The 26,206-nt window shown below is 48.3% G+C and overlaps 1 protein-coding gene across 5 annotated transcripts in view; it reads right to left on the bottom strand.

The window, feature by feature from the left end:
- The window catches only part of LOC119974502 (basal cell adhesion molecule-like), a 174,738-nt gene that overhangs the window by 63,816 nt on the left and 84,716 nt on the right, over nt 1–26,206 (bottom strand). For all 5 annotated transcript variants that reach the window (XR_005462513.1, XR_005462515.1, XR_005462514.1 and 2 more), the window contains exons 2-3: nt 18,902–19,029; nt 13,194–13,410 (exon numbers count right to left, since the gene is read on the bottom strand). Coding sequence is in view for 1 of the 5 variants with exons in the window: in XM_038813441.1 (XP_038669369.1) it covers nt 13,194–13,410; nt 18,902–19,029 (345 nt within the window). In the remaining 4 variants the exon portion in view is untranslated. The remainder of the gene's footprint in view (nt 1–13,193; nt 13,411–18,901; nt 19,030–26,206) is intronic.

Here is a 26,206-nt window from a genome sequence, read left to right as displayed (position 1 = left end):
GGCCCCTTCATCCCTGGAACCAGTCAAGTGAACTTTTTCTGAGTCGCTGAGAATGATTGTATATCCCATCTTAACCAAGCAAATCAAAACAGTACGCAGTACTCCGGATGTGGCCTCACCAACATCCTTTACGACTTTGACAAAACATCCCTGTTTTTATATTCCAATAAACAACACCATTCTATTTGCCTTTTTGGGATTCATCTACCTGGACATCCAGATCCCTCTATACCTCAGAGTTCCGCAATCTCTATCCCTTTAAATAATACACTGCTTTTCTATTCTTCCTTCCCAAGTGGACAAGGTCACATCTTCCCACTTTATACCAAATGCTTGTCAGCTCACTTAACCTGTCTGTATCCCTTTCGTAGACTCCCCACCTCCATTTGACAACAAGATCAGGTCGGAGGCTGGGAATCCTGCGGCTAGAACTCATCCCCTTACTCACGAAAGCTTGTCCACCATATACAAGGCCCAAGTCAGGAGTGTGATGGAATACTCCCCACTTGCCTCGATGAGTGTAGCTCCCACAACCCTCCAGGAGCTCAACACCATCCAGGACAAAGCAGCCCACTTGATTGGCAACACTTCCACAACGTTCACTCCGCCCACCACCGACGCTCAGTGGCAGCGTGTGTACCATCTACAAGATGCACTGCGGGAACTCACCAAGGTTCCTTAGACAGTATCTTCCAAACCCACAGCCTCTACCATCGAGAAGGTCAAGGGCAGCAGATACATTGGAACTCCAACATCTGGAGATTCCCCTCCATGTCACTCACCATGCCGTCATGGAAATATATCAGCTGTTCCCTCACTGTGGCTGGGTCAAAATCCTGGCACTCCCTCCCGAATAGCTCAGTACACCTGCAACACATGGACTGCAGCAGTTCAAGAAGACAGCTCATCACCACCTTCTAAAGGAACCAGGGATGGGCAATAAATGCTGGCCTAGCTAGTGATATCCACATCCCATAAAAATGAAATTTTGAAAATCCTTCCTTTCAAATCGCTCTTGGTGTCATTGGCACATTTAGCTACCGCACATCTGGTCATTTCGTCCAAGTCAGTGATATGGATTGTAAACAGTCGAGGTCCCAGTACTGATCCCTGCGAACTTCCGCTGGTTACAGTCTGCCGAACTGGAAAAGACCCACTTATCCCTACTCTCAGCCTTCCTCTTTGCCAGCCATTCCTCTATTCATGCTACCCACAACATCATATTTCTGTGCAGAAACCTTTAATGTGGTGCCTTACCAACTGGGTCACCCCCTCTGGGATTGAATGTGATAGGTTTGAACCCATCTCCAAAGCGAAAGAAAGGAAACATCCGTGGGGCAAGGAGGGGGGGGAGGTTATGTGGTGTCCCTGACTCAGGCTTATCAAGGGGTGGAATCTTACGGTTCCGTCGGGTTTGGGGAGGGGTTAGTAAAGGCAGCGAACCGTTGAAAGGCCTGTCGACTTCGGCCGGAGTGGAAAATCTGTCAGGCAGCAGGGGCTGTAAAATGCTGCCTGTGGTTCTGGGAGGGAGGGGAGGAGTGTGGAATATGTTTTGCCACATTGCTGAGCACTTTGTCAAATTCAGTGGGGTGGGGAGCCCTCAGTTCAGCGAGCGGAGATGTGGCAGAGATGGAGAAACTGCGATAATGGGATGGAGTCCTTACAGGAAATGGGGTGTGAGGAGCTGTGGTCCATGTGTGAGAATAGGTGGTCAGCCTATCACTGGAAATGAAGACAGCGAGGCCAAGGGAGGGAAGTGTTGGAGATGCATGCACCATGTGCAGGTGATGGATAGGGTGAAAATTGGAAGCAAGATTGATGAATTTTTCTAGGTCCAGGTGAGACAATGAAGCAGCGCTGATACAGCTATCATTGCAACCATAAGACCATAAGACACAGGAGCAGAATTAGGCCATTCGGCCCATTGAGTCTGCTCTACCATTCATTCATGGCTGATATGTTTCTCATGCCCATTCTCCTGCCTTTTCCCCGTAAACCGTGATCCTCCTATTAATCAAGAAGCTATATATCTCTATCTTAAAGGCATTCAGTGATTTGGCCTCCACAGCTTTCTGCGGCCAGATGGTGGGGGATGAATGTAATGTGACATGAATCCAAGGTCACGGTTGAGGCCGTACTCATGTGTGCAGAATTGTCTATAAGTTTCTGCTCGGCGATTTTGCGTTGTCGCGTGTCCTGAAGGCCGCCTTGGAGAACGCTTACCCGGCGATTAGAGGCTGAATGCCCTTGACTGCTGAAGTATTCCCCGACTGGAAGGGAACATTCCTGCCTGGCGATTGTCACGCGATGTCCGTTCATCCGTTGTCGCAGTGTCTGCATGGTCTCGCCAATGTACCACGCTTCGGGACATCCTTTCCTGCAGCATATGAGGTAGACAACATTGGCTGAGTTGCTCGCGTATGTACCACGTTCCTGGTGGGTGGTGTTCTCACGTGTAATGGTGGCACCCATGTCGATGATCTGGCACGTCTTGCAGAGATTGTCATGGCAGGGGTGTGTGGTGTCGTGGTCGCTGATCTGAAGGCTGGGTAGTTTGCTGCAAAGAATGGTTTGTTTGAGGTTGCGCGGTTGTTTGAAGGCAAGTAGTGGGGATTTTGGTCATCCTCGCCACTTTGTATGCTTTTTCTTTTGCTTTTATGCTGTCCTAACTTCCCTCAACAACCATAGAACATAGAACAGTACAGCACAGAACAGGTCCTTCGGCTCTCGGCGTTGTGCTGAGCTTTGTCCGGAACCAAGATCAAGCTATCCCACTCCCTGTCATTCTGGTGTGCTCCATGTGCCTATCCAATAACCGCTTGAAATTTCTGAAAGTGTCCGACTCCACTATCACAGCAGGCAGTCCATGGATGACTTGTCCTCCCCTTTGCATGTTTCCTTCTCCTTGGGATGAATTTCTGCTGTGCCTCCCGAATAACCCCCAAAAACGCCTGCCATTGCTGTTCCACTGTCCTCCCTGCTAGGGTCCTTTTCCAATCAACTCTGGCCAGCTCCTTCCTCATATCTTTGTTGTTACCCTTATTTAATTGTGATACTGTTACATCTGATTGCAGCTTCTCCCTCTCAAACTGCAGGGTAAATTCTATCATATTGTAGTCACTGCTCCATCAGGGTTCCTTCACCTTAAGTTCCCGAATCAAGTCTGCCTCATTACACATCACCAAATCTACAATTGCTTGTTCCCTAGTTGGCTCTGTCGCAAAATAAATCTCTTAGACATTCCACAAATACCTTTCCTTGGGATCCAGTACCAACCAGGTTTTCCCAGTCCACCTTCAAATTGAAATCCCCCATGATTATTGTAATATTGCCTTTTTTATATGCCTTTTCTATCTCCTGATTTATTTTCTGCCCCACATCCTGACTACTGCTAGGGGGCCTGTACATAACTCCCATCAGGGTCTTTTTACCTTTGCGATTCCTCAACTCTAGTCACACAGATTTTATGCCTTCTGATCCTTTATTGCTTCTTGCTATCGATTTAATTTAATTCCTTACTAACAATGCAATCCCGCCCCCTCTGCCCATCTGTCTGTCCTTTCAATAGGGCACATATCCTTGGATATTTAGATTCCAGCCCTGTCCCCTTGCAGCCATGTCTCTGTGATGCCCACAACATCGTACCAGCCAATTTCAATGTGCGCAACAAGCCCATTTACCTTATTCAGCACACTGCATGCATTTGAAATGAAATGAAAATCGCTTATTGTCACAAGTAGGCTTCAATGAAGTTACTGTGAAAAGCCCCTAGTCGCCACATTCCGGCGCATGTTCGGGGAGGCTGGTACGGGAATCAAACCGTGCTGCTGGCCCGCTTGGTCTGTTTTCAAAGCCAGCGATTTAGCCCTGTGCTAAACAGCCCCTTTTAGGTACAACACCCTCAGTCCTGCATTGACCACTTCCCTTATCATACTTGTCACCTTTTCTGCTCTGCCTGAAGTTAGATTCCTGCCACCTTCTCTAATCTCTGTCCTATTACATATTCTGGAAATGTTACTAACCTCTTCAGAGCCCTCGGTCCCTTTAACTAGTTTAAAGTCCTCGTCATTCTTTGAGTCACCTGTTTACCTCTTTAGTCTTATTGACCCTATGCCAATTAGCTCGTTGCTCAGATAGTATTCCAGAGATTATTACGTTTTTGGTTCTGCTTTTTAATTTAGCTCCCAGCTGGTCATAATCCATTAGCAGAACCTCTGTCTTTGTTCTACCTATGTCCTTGGTACCTACGTTTACTATGACAACTGGATATTTACCTTCCCACTCCAAGTTCATCTGTAGCTCAGATGAGATATCCCGAACTCGAGTACCAAGCAGTCAACACAATCTTCAGGATTCTCGATCTTGGTCACAGAGAACTGTGTCAATGCCCCAAATTATACTATCCCTAATTACTGCAACATTTATTTTCTCTCCCCCCACTTGAACGGCTCCCTGTACAATGGTGCTGTGGTCAGTTTGGTCATCCTCCCCATAGTCCCCACTCTCAGCCACACTGGGAGCAAGAATCTCAAACCTGTTGGACAGGGACAAGGGCTGAGCTACTGCAACCCTACCTCCTGGTTCCCTCTTCCAGCTTCACTCCGAGCCACACTCTCCTGTCCCTGACCACTGGCCACATTCAAGGTGCTTAATCTAAGGGGTGTGACTGCCTCCTGGAACACAGTGTCCAGGTATCTCTCCCCCTCCCTGATTTGTTGCAGCTTTCAAAGCTCAGACTCCAGATCAGTAACTCTGAGCCAGAGTTCCTCGAGTAGCCCTAACTTACTACAGACATGGTCACTGGGAACCACAATGGGGTCCACCAGCTCCCACATTGTGCAGGAACAACACATCACTTGACCTTCAATCCCTATTTTATTTAATTTATTTTTAACTTGGTTTTTAAACATTTAAGGTTTTTTTTCTTCAAACTGTTTTTTATTGTATTTCTCCTTATTACCTCAGTCTGAAAACAATTTTTAACCAGTATTTAAATGAATTTTCAAATATAGCACAGCTTCCAGATGAGCCAAACAAATAACAGGCCTCCCATGATGTCACTTTTCAGTTTTTCCCCCAATGGGAACACTCAGTCAGTGAATCAGAGACAGAGAGAAATCCTCTGCCCTTCCCCTCTCCGGCAAAACCTCCGGCCTTCTCCGGTTAAAACTCCGACCTTCCCGCTCTGCTCTCCGGTTAAATGTCCTTCCTTCCTGTGCTGTGGTCCGGTTAAACCTCCTACCTTCCGAATTGCTCAGGTCGCTGCTCTCTGCTCTCGAATATATCAACTAAGAGTGTGGGGAGGGAGCCTGAGTCAGACAGGACAAGGATTGTTCCACACCCCCACAAAAAGACAGGCATAACTGGGGCTCATGCGAGTACACATGGCCACACCTTTTATTTGGAGGAAGTGCGACATGTTCAAGGAGAAATTGTTGAATGAGAGGACAAGTTTAGCTAGGGAAGTGGGGGTGGAGGGGGATTGTTCAGGCCTCTGTTCAAGGGAGGAGCGGAGAGCTATCAGACTCTTGTGGTGCGGGGGGGGGGGGGGGGGGGGTGGAGGTGTAAAGTGATTAGGCGCACAGAGTGAACAGCAGGCAGTTAGGGTCAGGGAAATATGAAATGGTTATGATGTTGGGAGTCAGGGGAATCAAATATAGATGGGAAGAAACTGAACAAGGGGAGAGAGTCTGGGGTCAAGATGGGAAGAAATTAGTTCCAAGGGGCAGCACGGTGGCGTAATGGTTATCATTGCTGCCTCACGGCACCGAGGTCCTAGGTTCGATCCCGGCTCTGGGTCACTGTCCGTATGGAGTTTGCACATTCTCCCCGTGTTTGCGTGGGTTTCGCCCCCACATCCCAAAGATGTGCAGGATGGGTGGATTGGCCACACTAAATTGTCCCTTAATTGGAAAAAATGAATTGTGTACCCTAAATTTTAAAAAAAGCAAAGAGTTCCATGGGCCAGGACAGAAACCGGATGAAATGATGGATCTCCCAGGGTTTTGGGGAACGAGATAAAAGTGGACTTTGCAGTGTTGGGAGAACTTTGGATAATGTTAACATAGAACTAGGGAAGACAAGGCCAGGGTCAATGGAACATAACCCAGAAGACATGTCCTGATGACTTTGGAGATCAAGGATGAATTAGGGATGGGTTATACATACTGGACCTAGCAAGCAATACCAACATCTCAAAGGGAATTTAACAAAGACACAGCACTCTGGAGCCCAGAGATTTGGACAGTTCTGGAATTCAGTGAGAAGGGTGTGATCAAATCTAACCTCCGCCCAGGATTACCGTTTGACCTGCGCAGAAGCAGGCCATTCCACCCATCTGCTCCATGCCAGCGTTTACATCCTGCATAAGCCTCCTCTCACCCCCTGGTCACCTTACCCCAGAACCACAGAATCCTATTCATCTCTCCCTCATGTGTTTATCCAGAAACCCTCTGAAATAAATCCATATGACGTGCTTGTTGGGTGAATTGGACATTCTGAATTCTCCCTCAGTGTACCCAAACAGGTGCCAGAGTGTGGTGACTAGGGAAATTTTACAGTAACTTCATCACACTGTTAAGTAAGTCTACTTCTGACACTAATAAAGATTATTATTATGATTTACCCCAACCATCCCTAAGGGAGCCAGTTCCACATTCTCACCATGCTCGGAGTGAAGAAGTTTCTCCTGCATTCCCCATGGATTTACTTGTATATATCATAGACTTTTCAAATAAATGGAAGCATTTTCTTCAGGTCTGCTCCGTCAGATCCCTTTATAATTTCATATATGTCCATCAGAATTAACCGTGCAGTTTAATATCTGCTTCGGAAAAGAGCCTCAGCTTGTTCAGGTTTAGATTAAACGTTAACTTTTCAGACCTGCTAACAGGTTTTCACCTTCTGCGGTGCCTCTTGCTTAATGGTTCCAGAAAAACATTTTTTGAAATCCTCTTTACTCTCTTTATGTGTTTGAGTGCCAGCACTGTCAGGTTGAACAGGCTATGTATATTCAAAACCCCGCTAGCCGTGTCTTAACTGGCAGCACCAGTTGTTCACAGCCCAAGAATATATCCGTGGATGCAATGCCGGAATTCGACATTTCCGATCCTTGCTTATCATGCTTTCCGCGGACCCTCCCTACCTCCATGAACTCCTCCCGTCCCTCTAATCCACCCTATTCTTTGGGTGGCATGGTGACACAGTGGCTAGCACTGCTGCCTCACAGCGCCAGGGACCCGGGTTCAATTCTCCCCTTGAGTAACTGTCTGTGTGGAGTTTGCACTATCTCCCTGGGTCTGTGTGGGTTTCCTCTGTGTCCTCCAACAGTCCAAAAATGTGCAGGTTGGGTGAATTGGCCATCCTAGGTCAGCACGGTAGCACAGTGGTGAGCACAGTTGCTTCAACGCTCCAGGGTCCCAGGTTTGATTCCCGGCTTTGGTCACTGTCTGTGCGGAGTCTACACGTTCTCCCTGTGTCTGCGTGGATTTCCTCCAGGTGCCCCGGTTTCCTCCCACAGTCTAAAGATGTGAAGGTTAGGTGGATTGGCCATGACTAAATTGCCCTTAGTGCCCAAAAAGATTGGATGGATTGCTGGATTGTGGGGGTGGTGTGGAGGCGTGGGCTTGGGTGTGGTGTTCTTTCCGGGGGCCGGTGCAGAGTTGGCGGGCGGGTGGCCTCCTTTTGCACTGTGGATTCTATGATTCCATGATAAATTGTCCCTTATTATTCAAAAGTGAAGGTGGAGGATTGGGCCTAGGTGGGGTGCTCTTTCAGAAAGTTTGTGTAGACTCAATGGGCCAAATTGCCTCCTCCTGCACTGTAGGGATTCTATGACTCTATGATTCTGTAACTGCCAGTCTCTCCAATTCTTCCTTTCTCTGAAACCTTCTCCAGCCCCTAGAACCCTCCCTTTCACTGTCACCACGTCCCGCACCTACAACCTTCCCTATCTCTGTAAACTCCTCCAGCCCCTAAAACCCCCCTATCTCTGTAAACCCCTCCAGCCCCTACAACCCTCCCTATCTCCATAACCACCTCCAGTCCATACAACCCTCCCTATCTCTGTAACCACCTCCAGTCCATACAACCCTCCCTATCTCCGTAACCACCTCCAGTCCATACAACCTTCCCTTTCTCCGTAACCACCTCCAGTCCATACAACCATAAGCCATGGGGTACGGGCCTCTGGCACGGAGTCTGTCCCTGTTGCTCAGAAGGGAAGGGGGGAAAGGAGTAGAACATTAGTAATTGGGGACTCAATAGTCAGGGGCACAGATAGGAGATTTTGTGGGAGCGAGAGAGACTCACGTTTGGTATGTTGCCTCCCAGGTGCAAGGGTACGTGATGTCTCGGATCGTGTTTTCCGGGTCCTTAAGGGGGAGGGGGAGCAGCCCCAAGTCGTAGTCCACATTGGCACTAACGACATAGGTAGGAAAGGGGACAAGGATGTCAGGCAGGCCTTTAGGGAGCTAGGATGGAAGCTCAGAGCGAGAACAAACAGAGTTGTTATCTCTGGGTTGTTGCCCGTGCCACGTGATAGTGAGATGAGGAATAGGGAGAGAGAGCAATTAAACACGTGGCTACAGGGATGGTGCAGGCGGGAGGGATTCAGATTTCTGGATAACTGGGGCTCTTTCTGGGGAAGGTGGGACCTCTATAGACAGGATGGTCTACATCTGAACCTGAGGGGCACCAATATCCTGGGGGGGAGATTTGTTAGTGCTCTTTGGGGGGGTTTAAACTAATTCAGCAGGGGCATGGGAACCTGGATTGTAGTTTTAGGGTACGGGAGATTGAGAGTATAGAGGTCAGGAGCACAGATTTGACTTCGCAGGAGGGTGCCAGTGTTCAGGTAGGTGGTTTGAAGTGTGTCTACTTCAATGCCAGGAGTATACGAAATAAGGTAGGGGAACTGGCAGCATGGGTTGGTACCTGGGACTTCGATGTTGTGGCCATTTCAGAGACATGGATAGAGCAGGGACAGGAATGGTTGTTGCAGGTTCCGGGGTTTAGGTGTTTTAGTAAGTTCAGAGAAGGGGGCAAAAGAGGGGGAGGTGTGGCGCTGCTAGTCAAGGACAGTATTACGGTGGCGGAAAGGATGCTAGATGGGGACTCTTCTTCTGAGGTAGTATGGGCTGAGGTTAGAAACAGGAAAGGAGAGGTCACCCTGTTGGGAGTTTTCTATAGGCCACCTAATAGTTCTAGGGATGTAGAGGAAAGGATGGCGAAGATGATTCTGGAAAAGAGCGAAAGTAACAGGGTAGTTGTTATGGGAGACTTTAACTTTCCAAATATTGACTGGAAAAGATATAGTTCGAGTACATTAGATGGGTCATTCTTTGTACAATGTGTGCAGGAGGGTTTCCTGACACAATATGTTGACAGGCCAACAAGAGGCGAGGCCACATTGGATTTGGTTTTGGGTAATGAACCAGGCCAGGTGTTAGATCTGGAGGTAGGTGAGCACTTTGGAAGCAGTGACCACAATTCGGTGACCTTTACGTTAGTGATGGAAAGGGATAAGTATACCCCGCAGGGCAAGAGTTATAGCTGGGGGAAGGGCAATTATGATGCCATTAGACATGACTTAGGATGTGTTGGTTGGAGAAGTAGGCTGCAAGGGTTGGGCACACTGGATATGTGGAGCTTGTTCAAGGAACAGCTATTGCATGTTCTTGATAAGTACGTACCAGTCAGGCAGGGAGGAAGGGGTCGAGCGAGGGAACCGTGGTTTACCAAAGAAGTGGAATCTCTTGTTAAGAGGAAGAAGGAGGCCTATATGAAGATGAGGCGTGAAGTTTCAGTTGGGGCGCTTGATATTTACAAGGAAGCGAGGAAGGATCTAAAGAGAGAGCTGAGACGAGCAAGGAGGGGACATGAGAAGTCTTTGGCAGGTAGGATCAAGGAAAACCCAAAAGCTTTCTATAGGTATGTCAGGAATAAAAGAATGACTAGGGTAAGAGTAGGGCCAGTCAAGGACAGTGGTGGGAAGTTGTGTGTGGAGGCTGAGGAGATAAGCGAGATACTAAATGAATACTTTTCGTCAGTATTCACTCAAGAAAAAGATAATATTGTGGAGGAGAATGCTGAGACCCAGGCTATTAGAATAGATGGCATTGAGGTGCGTAGGGAAGAAGTGTTGGCAATTCTGGACAAGGTGAAAATAGATAAGTCCCCGGGGCCTGATGGGATTTATCCTAGGATTCTCTGGGAAGCCAGGGAAGAGATTGCTGAGCCTTTGGCTTTGATTTTTAGGTCATCATTGGCTACAGGAATAGTGCCAGAGGACTGGAGGATAGCAAATGTGGTCCCTTTGTTCAAGAAGGGGAGTAGAGATAACCCCGGTAACTATAGGCCGGTGAGCCTAACGTCTGTGGTGGGTAAAGTCTTGGAGAGGATTATAAAAGATACGATTTATAATCATCTAGATAGGAATAATATGATTAGGGACAGTCAGCATGGTTTTGTGAAGGGTAGGTCGTGCCTCACAAACCTTATCGAGTTCTTTGAGAAGGTGACTGAACAGGTAGACGAGGGTAGAGCAGTTGATGTGGTGTATATGGATTTCAGTAAAGCGTTTGATAAGGTTCCCCACGGTCGTCTATTGCAGAAAATACGGAGGCTGGGGATTGAGGGTGATTTAGAGATGTGGATCAGAAATTGGCTAGTTGAAAGAAGACAGAGAGTGGTAGTTGATGGGAAATGTTCAGAATGGAGTTCAGTTACGAGTGGCGTACCACAAGGATCTGTTCTGGGGCCGTTGCTGTTTGTCATTTTATAAATGACCTAGAGGAGGGCGCAGAAGGATGGGTGAGTAAATTTGCAGACGACACTAAAGTCGGTGGAGTTGTAGACAGTGCGGAAGGATGTTGCAGGTTACAGAGGGACATAGATAAGCTGCAGAGCTGGGCTGAGAGGTGGCAAATGGAGTTTAATGTGGAGAAGTGTGAGGTGATTCACTTTGGAAAGAATAACAGAAATGCGGAATATTTGGCTAATGGTAAAATTCTTGGTAGTGTGGATGAGCAGAGGGATCTCGGTGTCCATGTACATAGATCCCTGAAAGTTGCCACCCAGGTTGATAGGGTTGTGAAGAAGGCCTATGGTGTGTTGGCCTTTATTGGTAGAGGGATTGAGTTCCGGAGCCATGAGGTCATGTTGCAGTTGTACAAAACTCTAGTACGGCCGCATTTGGAGTATTGCGTACAGTTCTGGTCGCCTCATTATAGGAAGGACGTGGAAGCTTTGGAACGGGTGCAGAGGAGATTTACCAGGATGTTGCCTGGTATGGAGGGAAAATCTTATGAGGAAAGGCTGATGGACTTGAGGTTGTTTTCGTTAGAGAGAAGAAGGTTAAGAGGTGACTTAATAGAGGCATACAAAATGATCAGAGGGTTAGATAGGGTGGACAGCGAGAGCCTTCTCCCGCGGATGGAGGTGGCTAGTACGAGGGGACATAGCCTTAAATTGAGGGGTAATAGATATAGGACAGAGGTCAGAGGTGGGTTTTTTACGCAAAGAGTGGTGAGGCCGTGGAATGCCCTACCTGCAACAGTAGTGAACATGCCAACATTGAGGGCATTTAAAAATTTATTGGATAAGCATATGGATGATAAGGGCATAGTGTAGGTTAGATGGCCTTTAGATTTTTTCCATGTCGGTGCAACATCGAGGGCCGAAGGGCCTGTACTGCGCTGTATCGTTCTATGTTCTAACCCTCCCTATCTCCGTAACCACCTCCAGTCCATACAACCCTCCCTATCTCCGTAACCACCTCCTGCCCATACAACCCTCCCTATCTCCGTAACCACCTCCAGTCCATACAACCCTCCCTATCTCCGTAACCACCTCCAGTCCATACAACCTTCCCTTTCTCCGTAACCACCTCCAGTCCATACAACCCTCCCTATCTCCGTAACCACCTCCAGTCCATACAACCCTCCCTATCTCCGTAACCACCTCCTGCTCATACAACCCTCCCTATCTCCGTAACCACCTCCAGTCCATACAACCCTCCCTATCTCCGTAACCACCTCCAGTCCATACAACCCTCCCTATCTCCGTAACCACCTCCAGTCCATACAACCCTCCCTATCTCCGTAACCACCTCCAGTCCATACAACCCTCCCTATCTCCGTAACCACCTCCAGTCCATACAATCCTCCCTATCTCTGTAACCACCTCCAGTCCATACAACCCTCCCTATGTCTGTAAACTCCTCCAGCCCCTACAACGCTCCCTATCTCCATAACCACCTCCAGTCCATACAACCCTCCCTATCTCCGTAACAACCTCCAGTCCATACAACCCTCCCTATCTCCGTAACCACCTCCAGTCCATACAACCCTCCCTATCTCCGTAACCACCTCCAGTCCATACAACCCTCCCTATCTCCGTAACCACCTCCAGTCCACGCAACCCTCCCTATCTCTGTAAACTCCTCCAGCCCCTACAACCCTCCCTATCTCCGTAACCACCTCCAGTCCATACAACCCTCCCTATCTCTGTAACCTCCTCCAGTCCCTAAAACCCTCCCTTTCTCTGTAACCTCGTTCAGCCTTGAAAACACTCCCTATCTCTGTAACCTCCTCCAGCACCTACAATCCTCCCTATCTCTGTACTCTCCTCCAGTCCGTCCAACCCTCCCTAAGTCTGTAACCTCCTCCAGCTACTACAATCCTCCCTACCTTGGTAAATCTCTCCAGCCACTACAACTCTCCCTATCTCTGTAACTTCCTCCAGCTCCTACAACCCTCCAAGATCTTAGAACTCCTACAATTCTTGTGTCTTGCAAGTCAGCCAATTTCCATTTCCAATGGTGGCCATATCATCAGTTGTCTGGATCCTAGGGAAGGAATTTGATCCATTGGGATTGTGTATAATGGGAGTGAATGGGAAGGGGTTTGATCCATTGAGATTAGATACAATGGGAGTAAATGGGAAGGGGGTTGACCAATTGGAACTGTGTAGAATGGGAAATGGTTTGATTCATAGGGATTGTGTAGAATGGGAAGCGGGTTTATCCATTGAAATTATATAGAACAGGAAAGGGATTGAGCCATTGGGATTGTGCTGGAGTGAGCTTCCATTGTGTTGCTCCTGACTGACAACAACCCAAGGTTACTGGAACCTCAATACCTCTCCCATTCCACAGCTGGAGTCATGGGCCACTCCACAGAGCATTCCCTCACCGTATAATTTTAGCTCCGTCTTTCCTTCCTGACTTCCTGCTGCACCAGCGATGACTTGACACAGGAAGACTCTCTCGTCCATCAGTTCAGCCTTGCTGATTAAGAGTGTGTCATCGTTATCCATGTTTACTCGTTCACTGTAATCTGTGCCTGGGTCTGTCACAGTGCTTGTTGCATCTTTATATGCAATCCGTTTTCGTTCTCCTTGTTTATTTAACTAAGAGTGGTCGAGAGGGAAAGGGGACAAAAGAGAAAGACACAGTCACATTAATGTCCAACAACTTCTAAATGAAACAGTGCCTTCTATTCATTGTTTAACCAAATACATGTCGATCCTGAGCAGCTCAGGGAAACAAAGTGACCAAAATCGTTTTCCAGGAGGTCAATTTTTAAGGAACGTCTTAAAGGAGGAGAGGAGGGAATGAGAGGGAGAGAGAGAGAGATGGAGAGGGCATAGGGAGCGACTTCTTGAGCGTATGCAGCTGAAGGCATGGCCACCAATGGTGGAGCGATGGGAATCAGGGTTTGTTCAAGAGGCCGGAATTTGAGGATCTCGGAGTGTTGCAGAGGCTGGAGGAGGTTGCAGAAACTGGGAGAGTTGTACAGACTGGGGGAGGTTACAGAGAAAGGGAGGATGGCGGGTCCTGGGGAGGTTACAGAGATAGGGAGGGTTGTGGAGACTCAGGGAGTTACAGACATTGTAGGGATGGGAGGAGGTTACAGCGTTTGCAGGGTTGTAGGGATGGGAGGAGGTTACAGCATTTGCAGGGTTGTAGGGATGGGAGGAGGTTACAGCGTTTACAGGGTTGTAGGGATGGGAGGAGGTTACAGCATTTGCAGGGTTATAGGGACGGGAGAAAGTTACAGCGTTTACAGGGTTGTAGGGACTGGAAGTGGTTACAGCGTTTGCAGGACTGTAGAGATGGGAGGAGGTTACAGCATTCGCAGAGTTGTAGGGACTGCAAGAGGTTACAGCATTCACAGGGTGGTAGGTCCTGGAGGTTAGAGGTTGCAGGGTATAGAGGTTGGAGGGGGTTACAGAGGTTGCAGGGTATAGAGGTTGGAGGAGATTACAGACGTTGCAGCGTAGAGGGGCTGGAGGAAGTTACAGAAGTTGCAGGGTATAGAGGCTGGAGGAGGTTACAGAGGTTGCAGGGTATGGAGGCTGGAGGAGGTTACAGAGGTTGCAGCGTATAGGGGCTGGAGGAGTTTACAGAGGTTGCAGGGTATAAAGGTGGAAGAGGTTACAGAGGTTGCAGGGTGTAGAGGTTGGAGGAGGTTAGAGAGGTTGCAGAGAATAGCGGCTGGAGGAGGTGACAGAGGTTGCAGGGTATAGATGCTGGAGGAGGTTAGAGAGGTTGCAGGGTATAGAGGCTGGAGGAGGTGACAGAGGTTGCAGGGTATAGATGCTGGAGCAGGTTACAGAGGTTGCAGGGTATAGAGGCTGGAGGAGGTTACAGAGGTTGCAGGGTATAGAGGCTGGAGGGGGTTAGAGAGGTTGCAGGGTATAGAGGTTGGAGGAGGTTATAGAGGTTGCAGGGTATAGAGGTTGGAGGAGGTTACAGAGGTTGCAGGGTATAGAGGCTGGAGGAGGTTACAGAGGTTACAGGGTATAGAGGCTGGAGGAGGTTACAGAGGTTGCAGGGTATAGAGGTTGGAGGAGGTTAGAGAGATTGCAGGATATAAAGGTTTGAAGAGGTGACAGAGGTTGCAGGGTATAGAGGCTGGAGGACATTACAGAGGTTGAAGGGTATAGAGGCTGGAGGAGGTTACAGAGGTTGCAGGGTATAGAGGCTGGAGCAGGTTACAGAGGTTGCAGGGTATATAGGTTTGAAGAGGTTACAGAGGTTGCAGGGTATAGAGGCTGGAGCAGGTTACAGAGGTTGCAGGGTAGAGAGGCTGGAGGAAGCTACAGAGGTTGCAGGGTATAGAGGCTGGAGGAGGTTAGAGAGGTTGCAGTGTATAGAGGCTGGAGGAGGTTAGAGAGGTTGCAGGGTATAGAGGCTGGAGGAGGTTAGAGAGGTTGCAGGGTATAGAGGCTGGAGGAAGTTACAGAGGTTGAAGGGTATAGAGGCTGGAGGAGGTTAGAGAGATTGCAGGGTATAGAGGTTGGAGGAGGTTAGAGAGGTTGCAGGGTATAGAGGTTTGAAGAGGTTACAGAGGTTGCAGGGTATAGAGGCTGGAGGAAGTTACAGAGGTTGCAGGGTATAGAGGCTGGAGGAAGTTACAGAAGTTGCAGGGTATAGAGGCTGGAGGAAGTTACAGAGGTTGCAGGGTATAGAGGCTGGAGGAAGATACAGACGTTGCAGGGTATAGAGGTTGGAGGACGTTAGAGAGGTTGCGGGAGGTTAGGGAGGTTGCAGGAGGTTAGAGAGGTTGCAGGGTATAGAGGCTGGAGGAGGTTACAGAGGTTGCAGGGTACAGAGGCTGGAGGAGGTTACAGAAGTTGCAGGGTATAGAGGTTGGAGGAGGTTAGAGAGGTTGCAAGGTATAGAGGTTGGAGGAGGTTACAGAGGTTGCAGGGAATAGAGGCTGGAGGAAGTTACAGACATTGCAGGGTATAGAGGCTGGAGCAGGTTACAGAGGTTGCAGGGTATAGAGGTTGGAGGAGGTTACAGAGGTTACAGGGTATGGAAGCTGGAGGAGGTTACAGAGGTTGCAGGGTATAGAGATTGGAGGAGGTTAGAGAGATTGCAGGGTATAAAGGTTTGAAGAGGTGACAGAGGTTGCAGGGTATGGAGGCTGGAGGAAGTTACAGAGGTTGAAGGGTATAGAGGCTGGAGGAGGTTATAGAGGTTGCAGGGTATAGAGGTTGGAGGAGGTTATAGAGGTTGCAGGGTATAGAGGTTGGAGGAGGTTACAGAGGTTGCAGGGTATAGAGGCTGGAGGAGGTTACAGAGGTTACAGGGTATAGAGGCTGGAGGAGGTTACAGAGGTTGCAGGGTATAGAGGTTGGAGGAGGTTAGAGAGATTGCAGGATATAAAGGTTTGAAGAGGTGACATAGGTTGCAGGGTATAGAGGCTGGAGGACATTACAGAGGTTGAAGGGTATAGAGGCTGGAGGAGGTTACAGAGGTTGCAGGGTATAGAGGCTGGAGCAGGTTACAGAGGTTGCAGGGTAGAGAGGCTGGAGGAAGTTACAGAGGTTGCAGGGTATAGAGGCTGGAGGAGGTTAGAGAGGTTGCAGTGTATAGAGGCTGGAGGAGGTTAGAGAGGTTGCAGTGTATAGAGGCTGGAGGAGGTTAGAGAGGTTGCAGTGTATAGAGGCTGGAGGAGGTTAGAGAGGTTGCAGGGTATAGAGGCTGGAGGAAGTTACAGAGGTTGAAGGGTATAGAGGCTGGAGGAGGTTAGAGAGATTGCAGGGTATAGAGGTTGGAGGAGGTTAGAGAGGTTGCAGGGTATAGAGGTTTGAAGAGGTTACAGAGGTTGCAGGGTATAGAGGCTGGAGGAAGATACAGAGGTTGCAGGGTATAGAGGCTGGAGGAAGTTACAGAAGTTGCAGGGTATAGAGGCTGGAGGAAGTTACAGAGGTTGCAGGGTATAGAGGCTGGAGGAAGATACAGACGTTGCAGGGTATAGAGGTTGGAGGACGTTAGAGAGGTTGCGGGAGGTTAGGGAGGTTGCAGGAGGTTAGAGAGGTTGCAGGGTATAGAGGCTGGAGGAGGTTACAGAGGTTGCAGGGTACAGAGGCTGGAGGAGGTTACAGAAGTTGCAGGGTATAGAGGTTGGAGGAGGTTAGAGAGGTTGCAAGGTATAGAGGTTGGAGGAGGTTACAGAGGTTGCAGGGTATAGAGGCTGGAGGAAGTTACAGACATTGCAGGGTATAGAGGCTGGAGCAGGTTACAGAGGTTGCAGGGTATAGAGGTTGGAGGAGGTTACAGAGGTTACAGGGTATGGAAGCTGGAGGAGGTTACAGAGGTTGCAGGGTATAGAGATTGGAGGAGGTTAGAGAGATTGCAGGGTATAGAGGCTGGAGGAATTTACAGAGGTTGCAGGGTATAGAGGCTGGAGTAGGTTACAGAGGTTGCAGGGTATTGAGGCTGGAGGAAGTTATAGAGGTTGCAGGGTATAGAGGCTTGAGGAAGTTACAGACGTTGCAGGGTATAGAGGTTGGAGGAGGTTAGAGAGGTTGCAGAGTATGAGGCTGGAGGAGGTTAGAGAGGTTGCAGGGTATAGAGGCTGGAGGAAGTTACAGAGGTTGCAGGGTATAGAGGCTGGAGGAAGTTACAGAGGTTGCAGGGTATAGTGGCTGGAGGAAGTTACAGAGGTTGCAGGGTATAGAGGCTGGAGGAAGATACAGACGTTGCAGGGTATAGAGGGTGGAGGACATTAGAGAGGTTGCAGGAGGTTAGAGAGGTTGCAGGGTATAGAGGCTGGAGGAGGTTACAGAGGTTGCAGTGTACAGAGGCTGGAGGAGGTTACAGAAGTTGCAGGGTATAGAGGTTGGAGGAGGTTAGAGAGGTTGCAAGGTGTAGAGGTTGGAGGAGGTTACAGAGGTTACAGGGAATAGAGGCTGGAGGAAGTTACAGATGTTGCAGGGTATAGAGGCTGGAGGAGGTAAGAGAGGTTGCAGGGTATAGAGGCTGGAGGAAGTTACAGAGGTTGCAGGGTATAGAGGCTGGAGGAGGTGACAGAGGTTGCAGGGTATAGAGGCTGGAGGAGGTTAGAGAGGTTGCAGGGTATAGAGGCTGGAGGAAGTTACAGAGGTTGCAGGGTATAGAGGCTGGAGGGGGTTAGAGAAGTTGCAGGGAATAGAGGCTGGAGGAAGTTACAGAGGTTGCAGGGTATGAGGCTGGAGCAGGTTACATTTTTACCCAGCATTGCTCAAGATCACACTTAGACTACTGAGTCCGGGACATGCCTCCAAGCCTGCTTCAGAGACAAATCCTGTTTTCAGTGTGCAGGGGGGTGGTGTGGGGGAGGGGTGTGGTGGGCGAGAATGTGGGAGTGTGAGGAAGAGTGTGGTATGAGCAATGAGATAAATCACCAAGGACATATTCTGGGCTCATAATTGCTCACGTATAGTAGATAAAGTGGTGATCTCATTGGGATGTTTGAGGTCATCAAAGGGTTCAATGGGGTCAATCGAGAGAACGCATTGCCTCTGGTTTACGGGTGGGGGGTGCAGGGAAGCAGTTTGTCACCTGAAGGGGAGTGAAAATCTGAAACTTTATGGGGAGGGGGACCGAGTGGAGGGTTAGTGGAGCTAAGACACAGATCAGCTGTGATCTCATTGATTGGCGGTACAGACTCGTGGAGCTGAATGGCCCCCTCCTGTTCCTACGTTCATGTGCTGCCGTTGTTGGGTCTGCATCCAATGCGCACTCAGTTCTTATTTATTGCACCCGCCATCCTCCAATCCCCCGAACTTTACCCTTCCAATATTTTCCTGACAATTCCAGTTGGCATGGAGACACGGGGGAGGCCCCAATTTCTTGGTTTTTGTGTCCTGATTATTTTAGCCCAGGAAGCCAGAGTTGGGAACTTGGCTCCTATGATCTCAAAGGAAAAGGCCATTTCCCATTGCACTCTGTCGAGATCTCTCGGTCATTTCCTCCCGGGTCTGCACTTGGTCCTTCCCCCCAAATCCATTAACGGGGACCCCCCCCCCCCCCCCCCCCAAATCCATTAACGGGAAACCCCCCCCCTCCCCCCACTGGAAACAATCACGCACCATCTCTCCAATTCCAAGTTCTTGTCAAACTTACCACAAACCACTCCACCATCACATTACTCTTAGAGCCGCTGATGGTGTGGGTGCAGGGGATTTTCACTGGTTGTCCAACCTCGGCGCCCAACTGCTCTGGAACAGAGACCTCGACGGAACCCAGCGCTCCTGCAACGGACAAAGAGGGAGAGATGGACAGAGAAAGGGAGAGATGAGCTACAGAATCAGAATGCAGTGGGGTGTCAACACTGGCTGGACGTGTTATGTCGGGTATTTATGTTTGTAGTTGATAAAAATACTTACTGTGTGTGCTTACAAAAATGTTAATTAAATTTGTAGTATAAAGCTTGTTTTTGATTAAAAGTGCTTAAGGCCTCTGACGAGTAACATGAAAGGCAGGCCTTTGTGCTCATCGTAACCAAAATCGAGAAACAGTTGTAGGTCAGATGAACTCCATGATATACTTTGGAGTTTTCTAAACCTGGCACATAACAACGGGCACAGTGCCAGCCATTATTCAGCAGGAAGCACTCTTATCATGGGGTGCGGCAGTTCTGGCTTTGCATCCAACTCAAAAGACTTGAGAATTCAGGAGACCTCTTCACCTGACAGCCAGCCCGGCCCACTAGGCTGTCCTGCCATTGGTTACCTGATACTTCCATTCATGCCGTACCTGCCCGCCTAAGCCAGGCAGAAAAGAAAAAAATCTTTCATCACCTACGGATTAGGTATTGACCATCAAATGGCCAACAATGCTTGAAGTAAATAAAAAGAGACGCAATTCTTCGAGACAGTCTACAACGTGACAATGGTGTCGTGGGAGTGTCCCTTTAAGAAATGTTTTTATCTTATCACATGGCTTCAGTGATGTCATTGTGTGGGTGGAGCTGGGCTGTGGCTCTAATTTTACTTTCATTATGAGTTTGACCTGGTTTTGTATTGCACCGGTTGGAAAGAAGTATTTCTCTATCTTAAGTTTAAAAGCTGTTTCCAGATTACTTGATAACTTAAAAGTGATAACTGTTTTTTGGAAGGAATTCAAGCTTACTGTTTTGGAAAGGAAACAGGTGTATCCATACCAAGTCGTAAACATAGGAAGAGTGCCGTGTGTTGGGCCACATCTTTGAAAAGGGTTTTCTGGTTGATGGGATCTTGTCATTAAATTGGAACAGTTAATGGGGGACATTTATTAAGGATTATACATAGATTACTGTAGCTGTGTGGAGTATTTATGTTTGTAGTTGATAAAAATACTTACTGTGTTATGTTTATAAAATGTTAATTAAATTCGTAGAATAAAGCTTGTTTTTGAATAAAAGTGCTTAAGGCCTCTGTTGAATAACACCTCAAAGACAGGTCCTTGTGCTCATCGTAACCAAAATCGAGAAACAGTTGTAGGTCAGATGAACTCCATGATATACTTTGGAGTTTTCTAAACCTGGCACATAACAACGGGCACAGTGCCAGCCATTATTCAGCGGGAAGCACTCTTATCATCAGGTCAGGCAGTTCTGGCTTCGCGTCCAACTCAAAAGACTTGAGCTCATAATCTGGGCTTTCCTAGTGACAGTACTAAGGGAGTGCTCCACTGTCAGAGGGTCACTACTGAGGGAATGCTGCACTGTCAAAGGGTCAGTTCTGAGGAGTCCTGCACTGTCAGAGGGTCAGTACTGAGGAGTCCTGCACTGTCAGAGGGGCAGTACTGAGGGAGTGCTGCACTGTCAGAGGGTCAGTACTGAGGAGTCCTGCACTGTCAGAGGGGCAGTACTGAGGGAGTGCTGCACTGTCAGAGGGGCAGTACTAAGAGAGCTGTACTGTCAGAATATCAGTACTGAGGGAGTGCTGCACTGTCAGAGGGTCAGTACTGAGGGGGTGCTGCACTGTCAGAGGGTCGGTACTGAGGGAGTGCTGCACTGTCAGAGGGTCAGTAATGAGGGAGTGCTGCACAGTCAGAGGGTCAGTACTGAGGGAGTGTTGCACTGCAGAGGGTCAGTACTGAGAGAGCTGTACTGTCAGAGGGTCAGTACTGAGGGAGTACTGCACTGACAGAGGATCAGTACTGAGGGAGTGCTGCACTGTCAGAGGGTCAGTACTGAGGGAGTGCTGCACTGTCGGAGGGTCAGTACTGAGGGACTGCTGCAATGTCAAAGGGTCAGTAATGAGGGAATGCTGCACTGCCCGAGGGTCAGTGCTAAGAGAGTGCCCCACTATTGGAGGTGCTGTCTTACATGTGAGATGTTAATCCATGGTACCATCTGCCCCTTTAGGTAGATGCAAAAGATCCCACAGCCACAGTAGGAGTAGGTGCAGGGGGCAGGTGTGGGGAGATCTCCTTGGTGACTTGTGGACAATATCTACCCCTCATCCAACATCACTAAGAGCAGATGATCTGTGTCATTCTCACAGTGTTGCTTGTGGGATCTTGCTGTGTACAAATTGGTTGCCACATTTCCTCATTGCAGGACTACAATATCGTGGGCCGAAGGGCCTGTACTCTGCTGTACTGTTCTGTTCTATGGACACCTTCAAAAATTGATTCATTAAAAAAAAGATTTGGAGTACCCAATTATTTATTTTTTTCCAATTAAGGGGCAATTTAGCGTGGCCAATCCACCAATGCACATCTTTGGGTTGTGGGGGTGAAACCCATGCAGACACGGGGAGAATATGCGAACTCCACATGGACAGTAACCCAGGGCCGGGATTCGAACCTGGGTCCTCAGCGCCGCAGTCCCAGTGCTAACCACTGCGCCGCGTGCCACTCCAAAAATTGATTCATGGGTTATTGAATACTTTGGGATATCATGAGGCAGTGAAAAGTGCCACAGCAATGCAGAATGTTTCTTGCTCCACCCCCTGACCACCCCCTTACCCGTGCTGTCTTTCACTGAGGGGACATTTACTCCTTGTCAGTTTGTGGTTCCGCGGGGTTGGGGTGGGAGAGAGGGCTTCCCCGACTGGGTACTCCTCCTGCCTGGACAGCATGTGAGATGGCTGACTGCAGGGGGCTGGTTACTGAGCAGGTGCCGGGGGGTGGGGGATTGTAAATGGCCTGGTGAATGTGCGAGTGGGGGGGGGGGGGTCGGTGGGTTGAAGGTTTGTGTTATAGAGGACCCATCTTTGTCACATCTGATTGTGTTGCTGAAGAGACTCCCAAGGCCAAGTCACCTGACACTCCCACCATGTGAGTGCGATTGTATGCGTGGCGTGAAATCGGTTGCGTCTCTGTTAAATCACTTTTGTATCTTTGTTAGTGTGCGCTGAGCTCTCTCCATCTTGAAGATGCTCCTGTCACCTCACAGAATCGTTCTGACGCAGACTGGAGCCATTTGGTCCATCGACCCTTTTCTGTCTCCTCAGATGTGCTTTATCCCCTGGAGTGCCACTCTCCCCCCCCACCACCCCGCTCATCCCCACAGCCTTGATCTTGGCAGATAATGATGTTCCAATTGCCTTTCAAAGCCTCGATTTGCCCTGCCCCCCCCCCCCCCCTCCCCTCATGCTAGGCCTTCCCCATCCTCACTGCGTCAGACAGATTCCCCTCGGGTCTCCGTTGCTTCTTTGGTCAACCACCTTCCATTGGTGCCCTTTGGTTCACCATCCTTCCCCAATGGGAACAGCTTCTCCCCATTTCCACTCTGCCCAGATCCCTCATGATCTTAGGCTGGTTTAATATACTGAGTGAACATTGTTGGTGTGCGTGGCTTTCTACTCCAAGTGGGAGTGCATGCATGTCTGTTGATGCTTATGGGAGCAGGTGTCTGTACATATGTGGGTGAGTGTGTGTGAATGCATATGCGTACGTGTGTGCGTGAGAGAGTGTGAGTGAGAATGGTGTGTATGAGTGGTGAATGTGTGCGAGTGAGTCTAGTACTTGTCAGTGTGGTACATGTGAGGGAGTCTGTGTTTGAGTTTGTGGGTGTTTGTGTGAGTTTGTGGGTGGGTGTAAGTTTGTGGGTGTGTGTGGTGTGATTGTGTGTGAGTGAGTGTAGTTATTGTGAGTGTGGTGCATGTGAGGGAGTTTGTGTCTGTGTATGAGTTTGTGGGCGTGTGTGTGAGTGAGTGTGGTGTGTGAATGTGATGTGTGTGTTGTATATGTGTGTTTGTGTGGGTGTGTATGTGTGTGAACAGGAGTGTCTATGAGTGAAAGTGTGAGTGACTGTACGTGTGCTTGTGCATTTCTGTGTGTGTGAGGGAGAGAGTCAGAGATGTACTCACACAAGCGGAGAGTTTAAATCTCCAATGCTGAAGCAGTTTCACTGATACTGCCTGGTGAGTTACAAGGAGTATTCTGTCTGAATTATACCTCAACACATCAGGCAAACTGAGAGTTGCAGCAGGAGTAGATAAGAGCAGAAAATGTAACAGCGAGAAACTGTCCAGTGCCTGGGAGGCAGGAATTGTGATGAAAGCTGCAATGATCAGAGACCTCAGCAGCACTCTCCCAACACATCTCCACTCCTCCCCCTATTCTCCCAGGTATCAAATCTCACAGTTTTGAAGTCCATATTCTGATTAGTTTAATGAGCTGGGAGCTGTTGTGTTTATTTCCTGAATGTTAGCTCTCTCTCCTCCTGCTCCATTTTGGCATAGAGAGCCAATTGCTTTGGTCTTTAAGTAATGAAGATGCTTTATTCAGCTATTTCTTATTTTGACTACTGAAATTTTGATCTCCCCCATTTCCCAACTTGGACACAAAGTCCGCGATGGGCGTCCCTCTTCCTCACATATTCAAAATTATATTATATTATATTAAATTGATTATATATGTCCGCCAGTCTCTCATTGTGTGTGTTTATACATGTTCATCTGTCTCTGACTGTATGTGTTATATATGTCCGCCTGTCTCTCACTGTGTGTGTGTTTATATATGTCCGTCTGCCTCTCAATATGTATGTGTTATATATGTCCGCCTGTCTCTCACTGTGTGCGTGTTTATATATGTCCGTCTGTCTCCCAATATGTGTGTGTTTTAATATGTCCGCCTGTCTCTCAATATGTGTGTGTTTATATATGTCTCTCACTATGTGCATGATTATATATGTATATCTGTCTCTCACTGTGTGTGTGCTTATATATGTCTGCCTGTCTCTCACTGTGTGTGTGTTTATATATGTCCGTCTGCCTCTCAATATGTATGTGTTATATATGTCCGCCTGTCTCTCACTGTGTGCGTGTTTATATATGTCCGTCTGTCTCCCAATATGTGTGTGTTTTAATATGTCCGCCTGTCTCTCAATATGTGTGTGTTTATATATGTCTCTCACTATGTGCATGATTATATATGTATATCTGTCTCTCACTGTGTGTGTGCTTATATATGTCTGTCTGTCTCTCACTATGTGTGTGCTTATATATGTCTGTCTGTCTCTCACTATGTGTGTGATTATATATGTCTGTCTGTCTTTCACTGTGTGTGTTTATTTCCGTCCGTCTGACTCTCACTGCATGTGTTTATATACATCTGACTCTCACTGTGTCTGTTCATATATGTCCGTCTGACTCTCACTGTGTGCGTTTATATATGTGCGGCAGTCTCTCACAGTGTGTTTATATATGGCTGTCTCTCACTGTGTGTGTTTATATATATCTGTCTCTCACTATGTGTTTATATATGTCCATCTGTCTCTCACTATGTGTTTATATATGTCCGTCTGTCTCTCACTATGTGTGTGTTTAAAGCTGTCCGTCTGACTCTCACTGTGCCTGTGTTTATATATATCCGCCTATCTGTCTGTCTGTTTATATATGTCTGCCTGTCTCTCACTGCATATGTTTATCTATGTCTGTCTGTCTCACTATGTGTGTGTTTATATATATCCGCCTGTCTCTCACTGTCTGTTTATATATGTCTGCCTGTCTCTCACTGCATATGTTTATCTATGTCTGTCTGTCTCACTATGTGTGTGTTTATATATGTCAGTCTGTCTCTCACTGTGTTTATATACATCTGTCTGTCTCTCACTGTGTGTTTATATATGTCCGCCTGTCCCTCACTGTGTGTATTTATATATGTCCATCTGTGTCTCACTCTGTGTGTTTATATACATCCGTCGGTTTCTCAGTGTTTATATCTGTCCATCTATCTCTCACCCTGTGCCTGTTTATATATGTCCGTCTGTCTCACTGTGTGCCTGTTTATGTATGTCCGTCTGTCTCACTGTGTGTCTGTTTATGTATGTCCGTCTGTCTCACTGTGTGTCTGTTTATATATGTCCGTCTGTCTCACCATGTGCCTGTTTATATATGTCCGTCTGTCTCACTGTGTGTATGTTTATATATGTCCGTCTGTCTCACTGTGTGTCTGTTTATGTATGTCCGTCTGTCTCACTGTGTGTCTGTTTATATATGCCCGTCTGTCTCACTGTGTGTCTGTTTATATATGTCCGTCTGTCTCACTGTGTGTCTGCTTATGTATGTCCGTCTGTCTCACTGTGTGTCTGTTTATATATGTCCGTCTGTCTCACTGTGTGTCTGTTTATATATGTCCGTCTGTCTCACCATGTCCCTGTCTATATATGACCGTCTGACTCTCACCATGTGCCTGTTTATATATGTCCGTCTGTCTCACTGTGTGCCTGTCTATATATGTCCGTCTGACTCTCACCATGTGCCTGTTTATATATGTCCGTCTGAGTAAAAAAGGACCTGCAAAGATGGAACACACTCCCACTCTCCCTCGCTGGGAGAGTCCAGACGATCAAAATGAACGTATTGCCCAGGTTCCTCTTCCTGTTTAGATCCATTCCGAACTACATCCCCAAGGCCTTCTTCAAAGTGCTGGACAAACTTATCATGGCATTCGTATGGGGGGGGTAAAAATGCTAGGATCCCAAAGAAGGTCCTACAAAAAACAAAATCCAGGGGGGGGCTAGCTCTCCCGAATCTACAATTCTACCACTGGGCGGCAACAGCCGAGCGAGTAAGGGGATGGATCCAGGAGCCAGAAGCCGAGTGGGTGCGTGCGGAGGAGGCCTCCTGCATGGGGTCCTCCCTCCGGGCCCTCGCCACGGCAGTACTCCCATCCCCACCCAAAAAACACTCCAGCAGCCCAGTGGTGACAGCCACCCTCCAATCCTGGAACCAACTGCGGCAGCAATTTGGCCTGACCAAAATGTTGGACAAGGCTCCCATCTGCAACAACCATAGGTTCACACCAGCACTGACTGACGCCACCTTCAAAAGGTGGAGACAGGGCGGGGGACACTGACAATCAGGGACCTATACACGGACGATAGGATCGCAACACTGGACGAACTGACAGAGAAATTTCGGCTAGCTGGGGGGAATGAGCTGCGGTACCTCCAGCTCAAAAACTTCCTACGAAAGGAGACAAGGACGTACC

Source organism: Scyliorhinus canicula, chromosome 12 (assembly GCF_902713615.1).
Source record: "Scyliorhinus canicula chromosome 12, sScyCan1.1, whole genome shotgun sequence".
Classification (NCBI taxonomy): domain Eukaryota; kingdom Metazoa; phylum Chordata; class Chondrichthyes; order Carcharhiniformes; family Scyliorhinidae; genus Scyliorhinus; species Scyliorhinus canicula.
The sequence above is the reverse complement of the archived record's forward strand: the minus strand, read 5'-3'. Positions and strand labels throughout refer to the sequence as shown.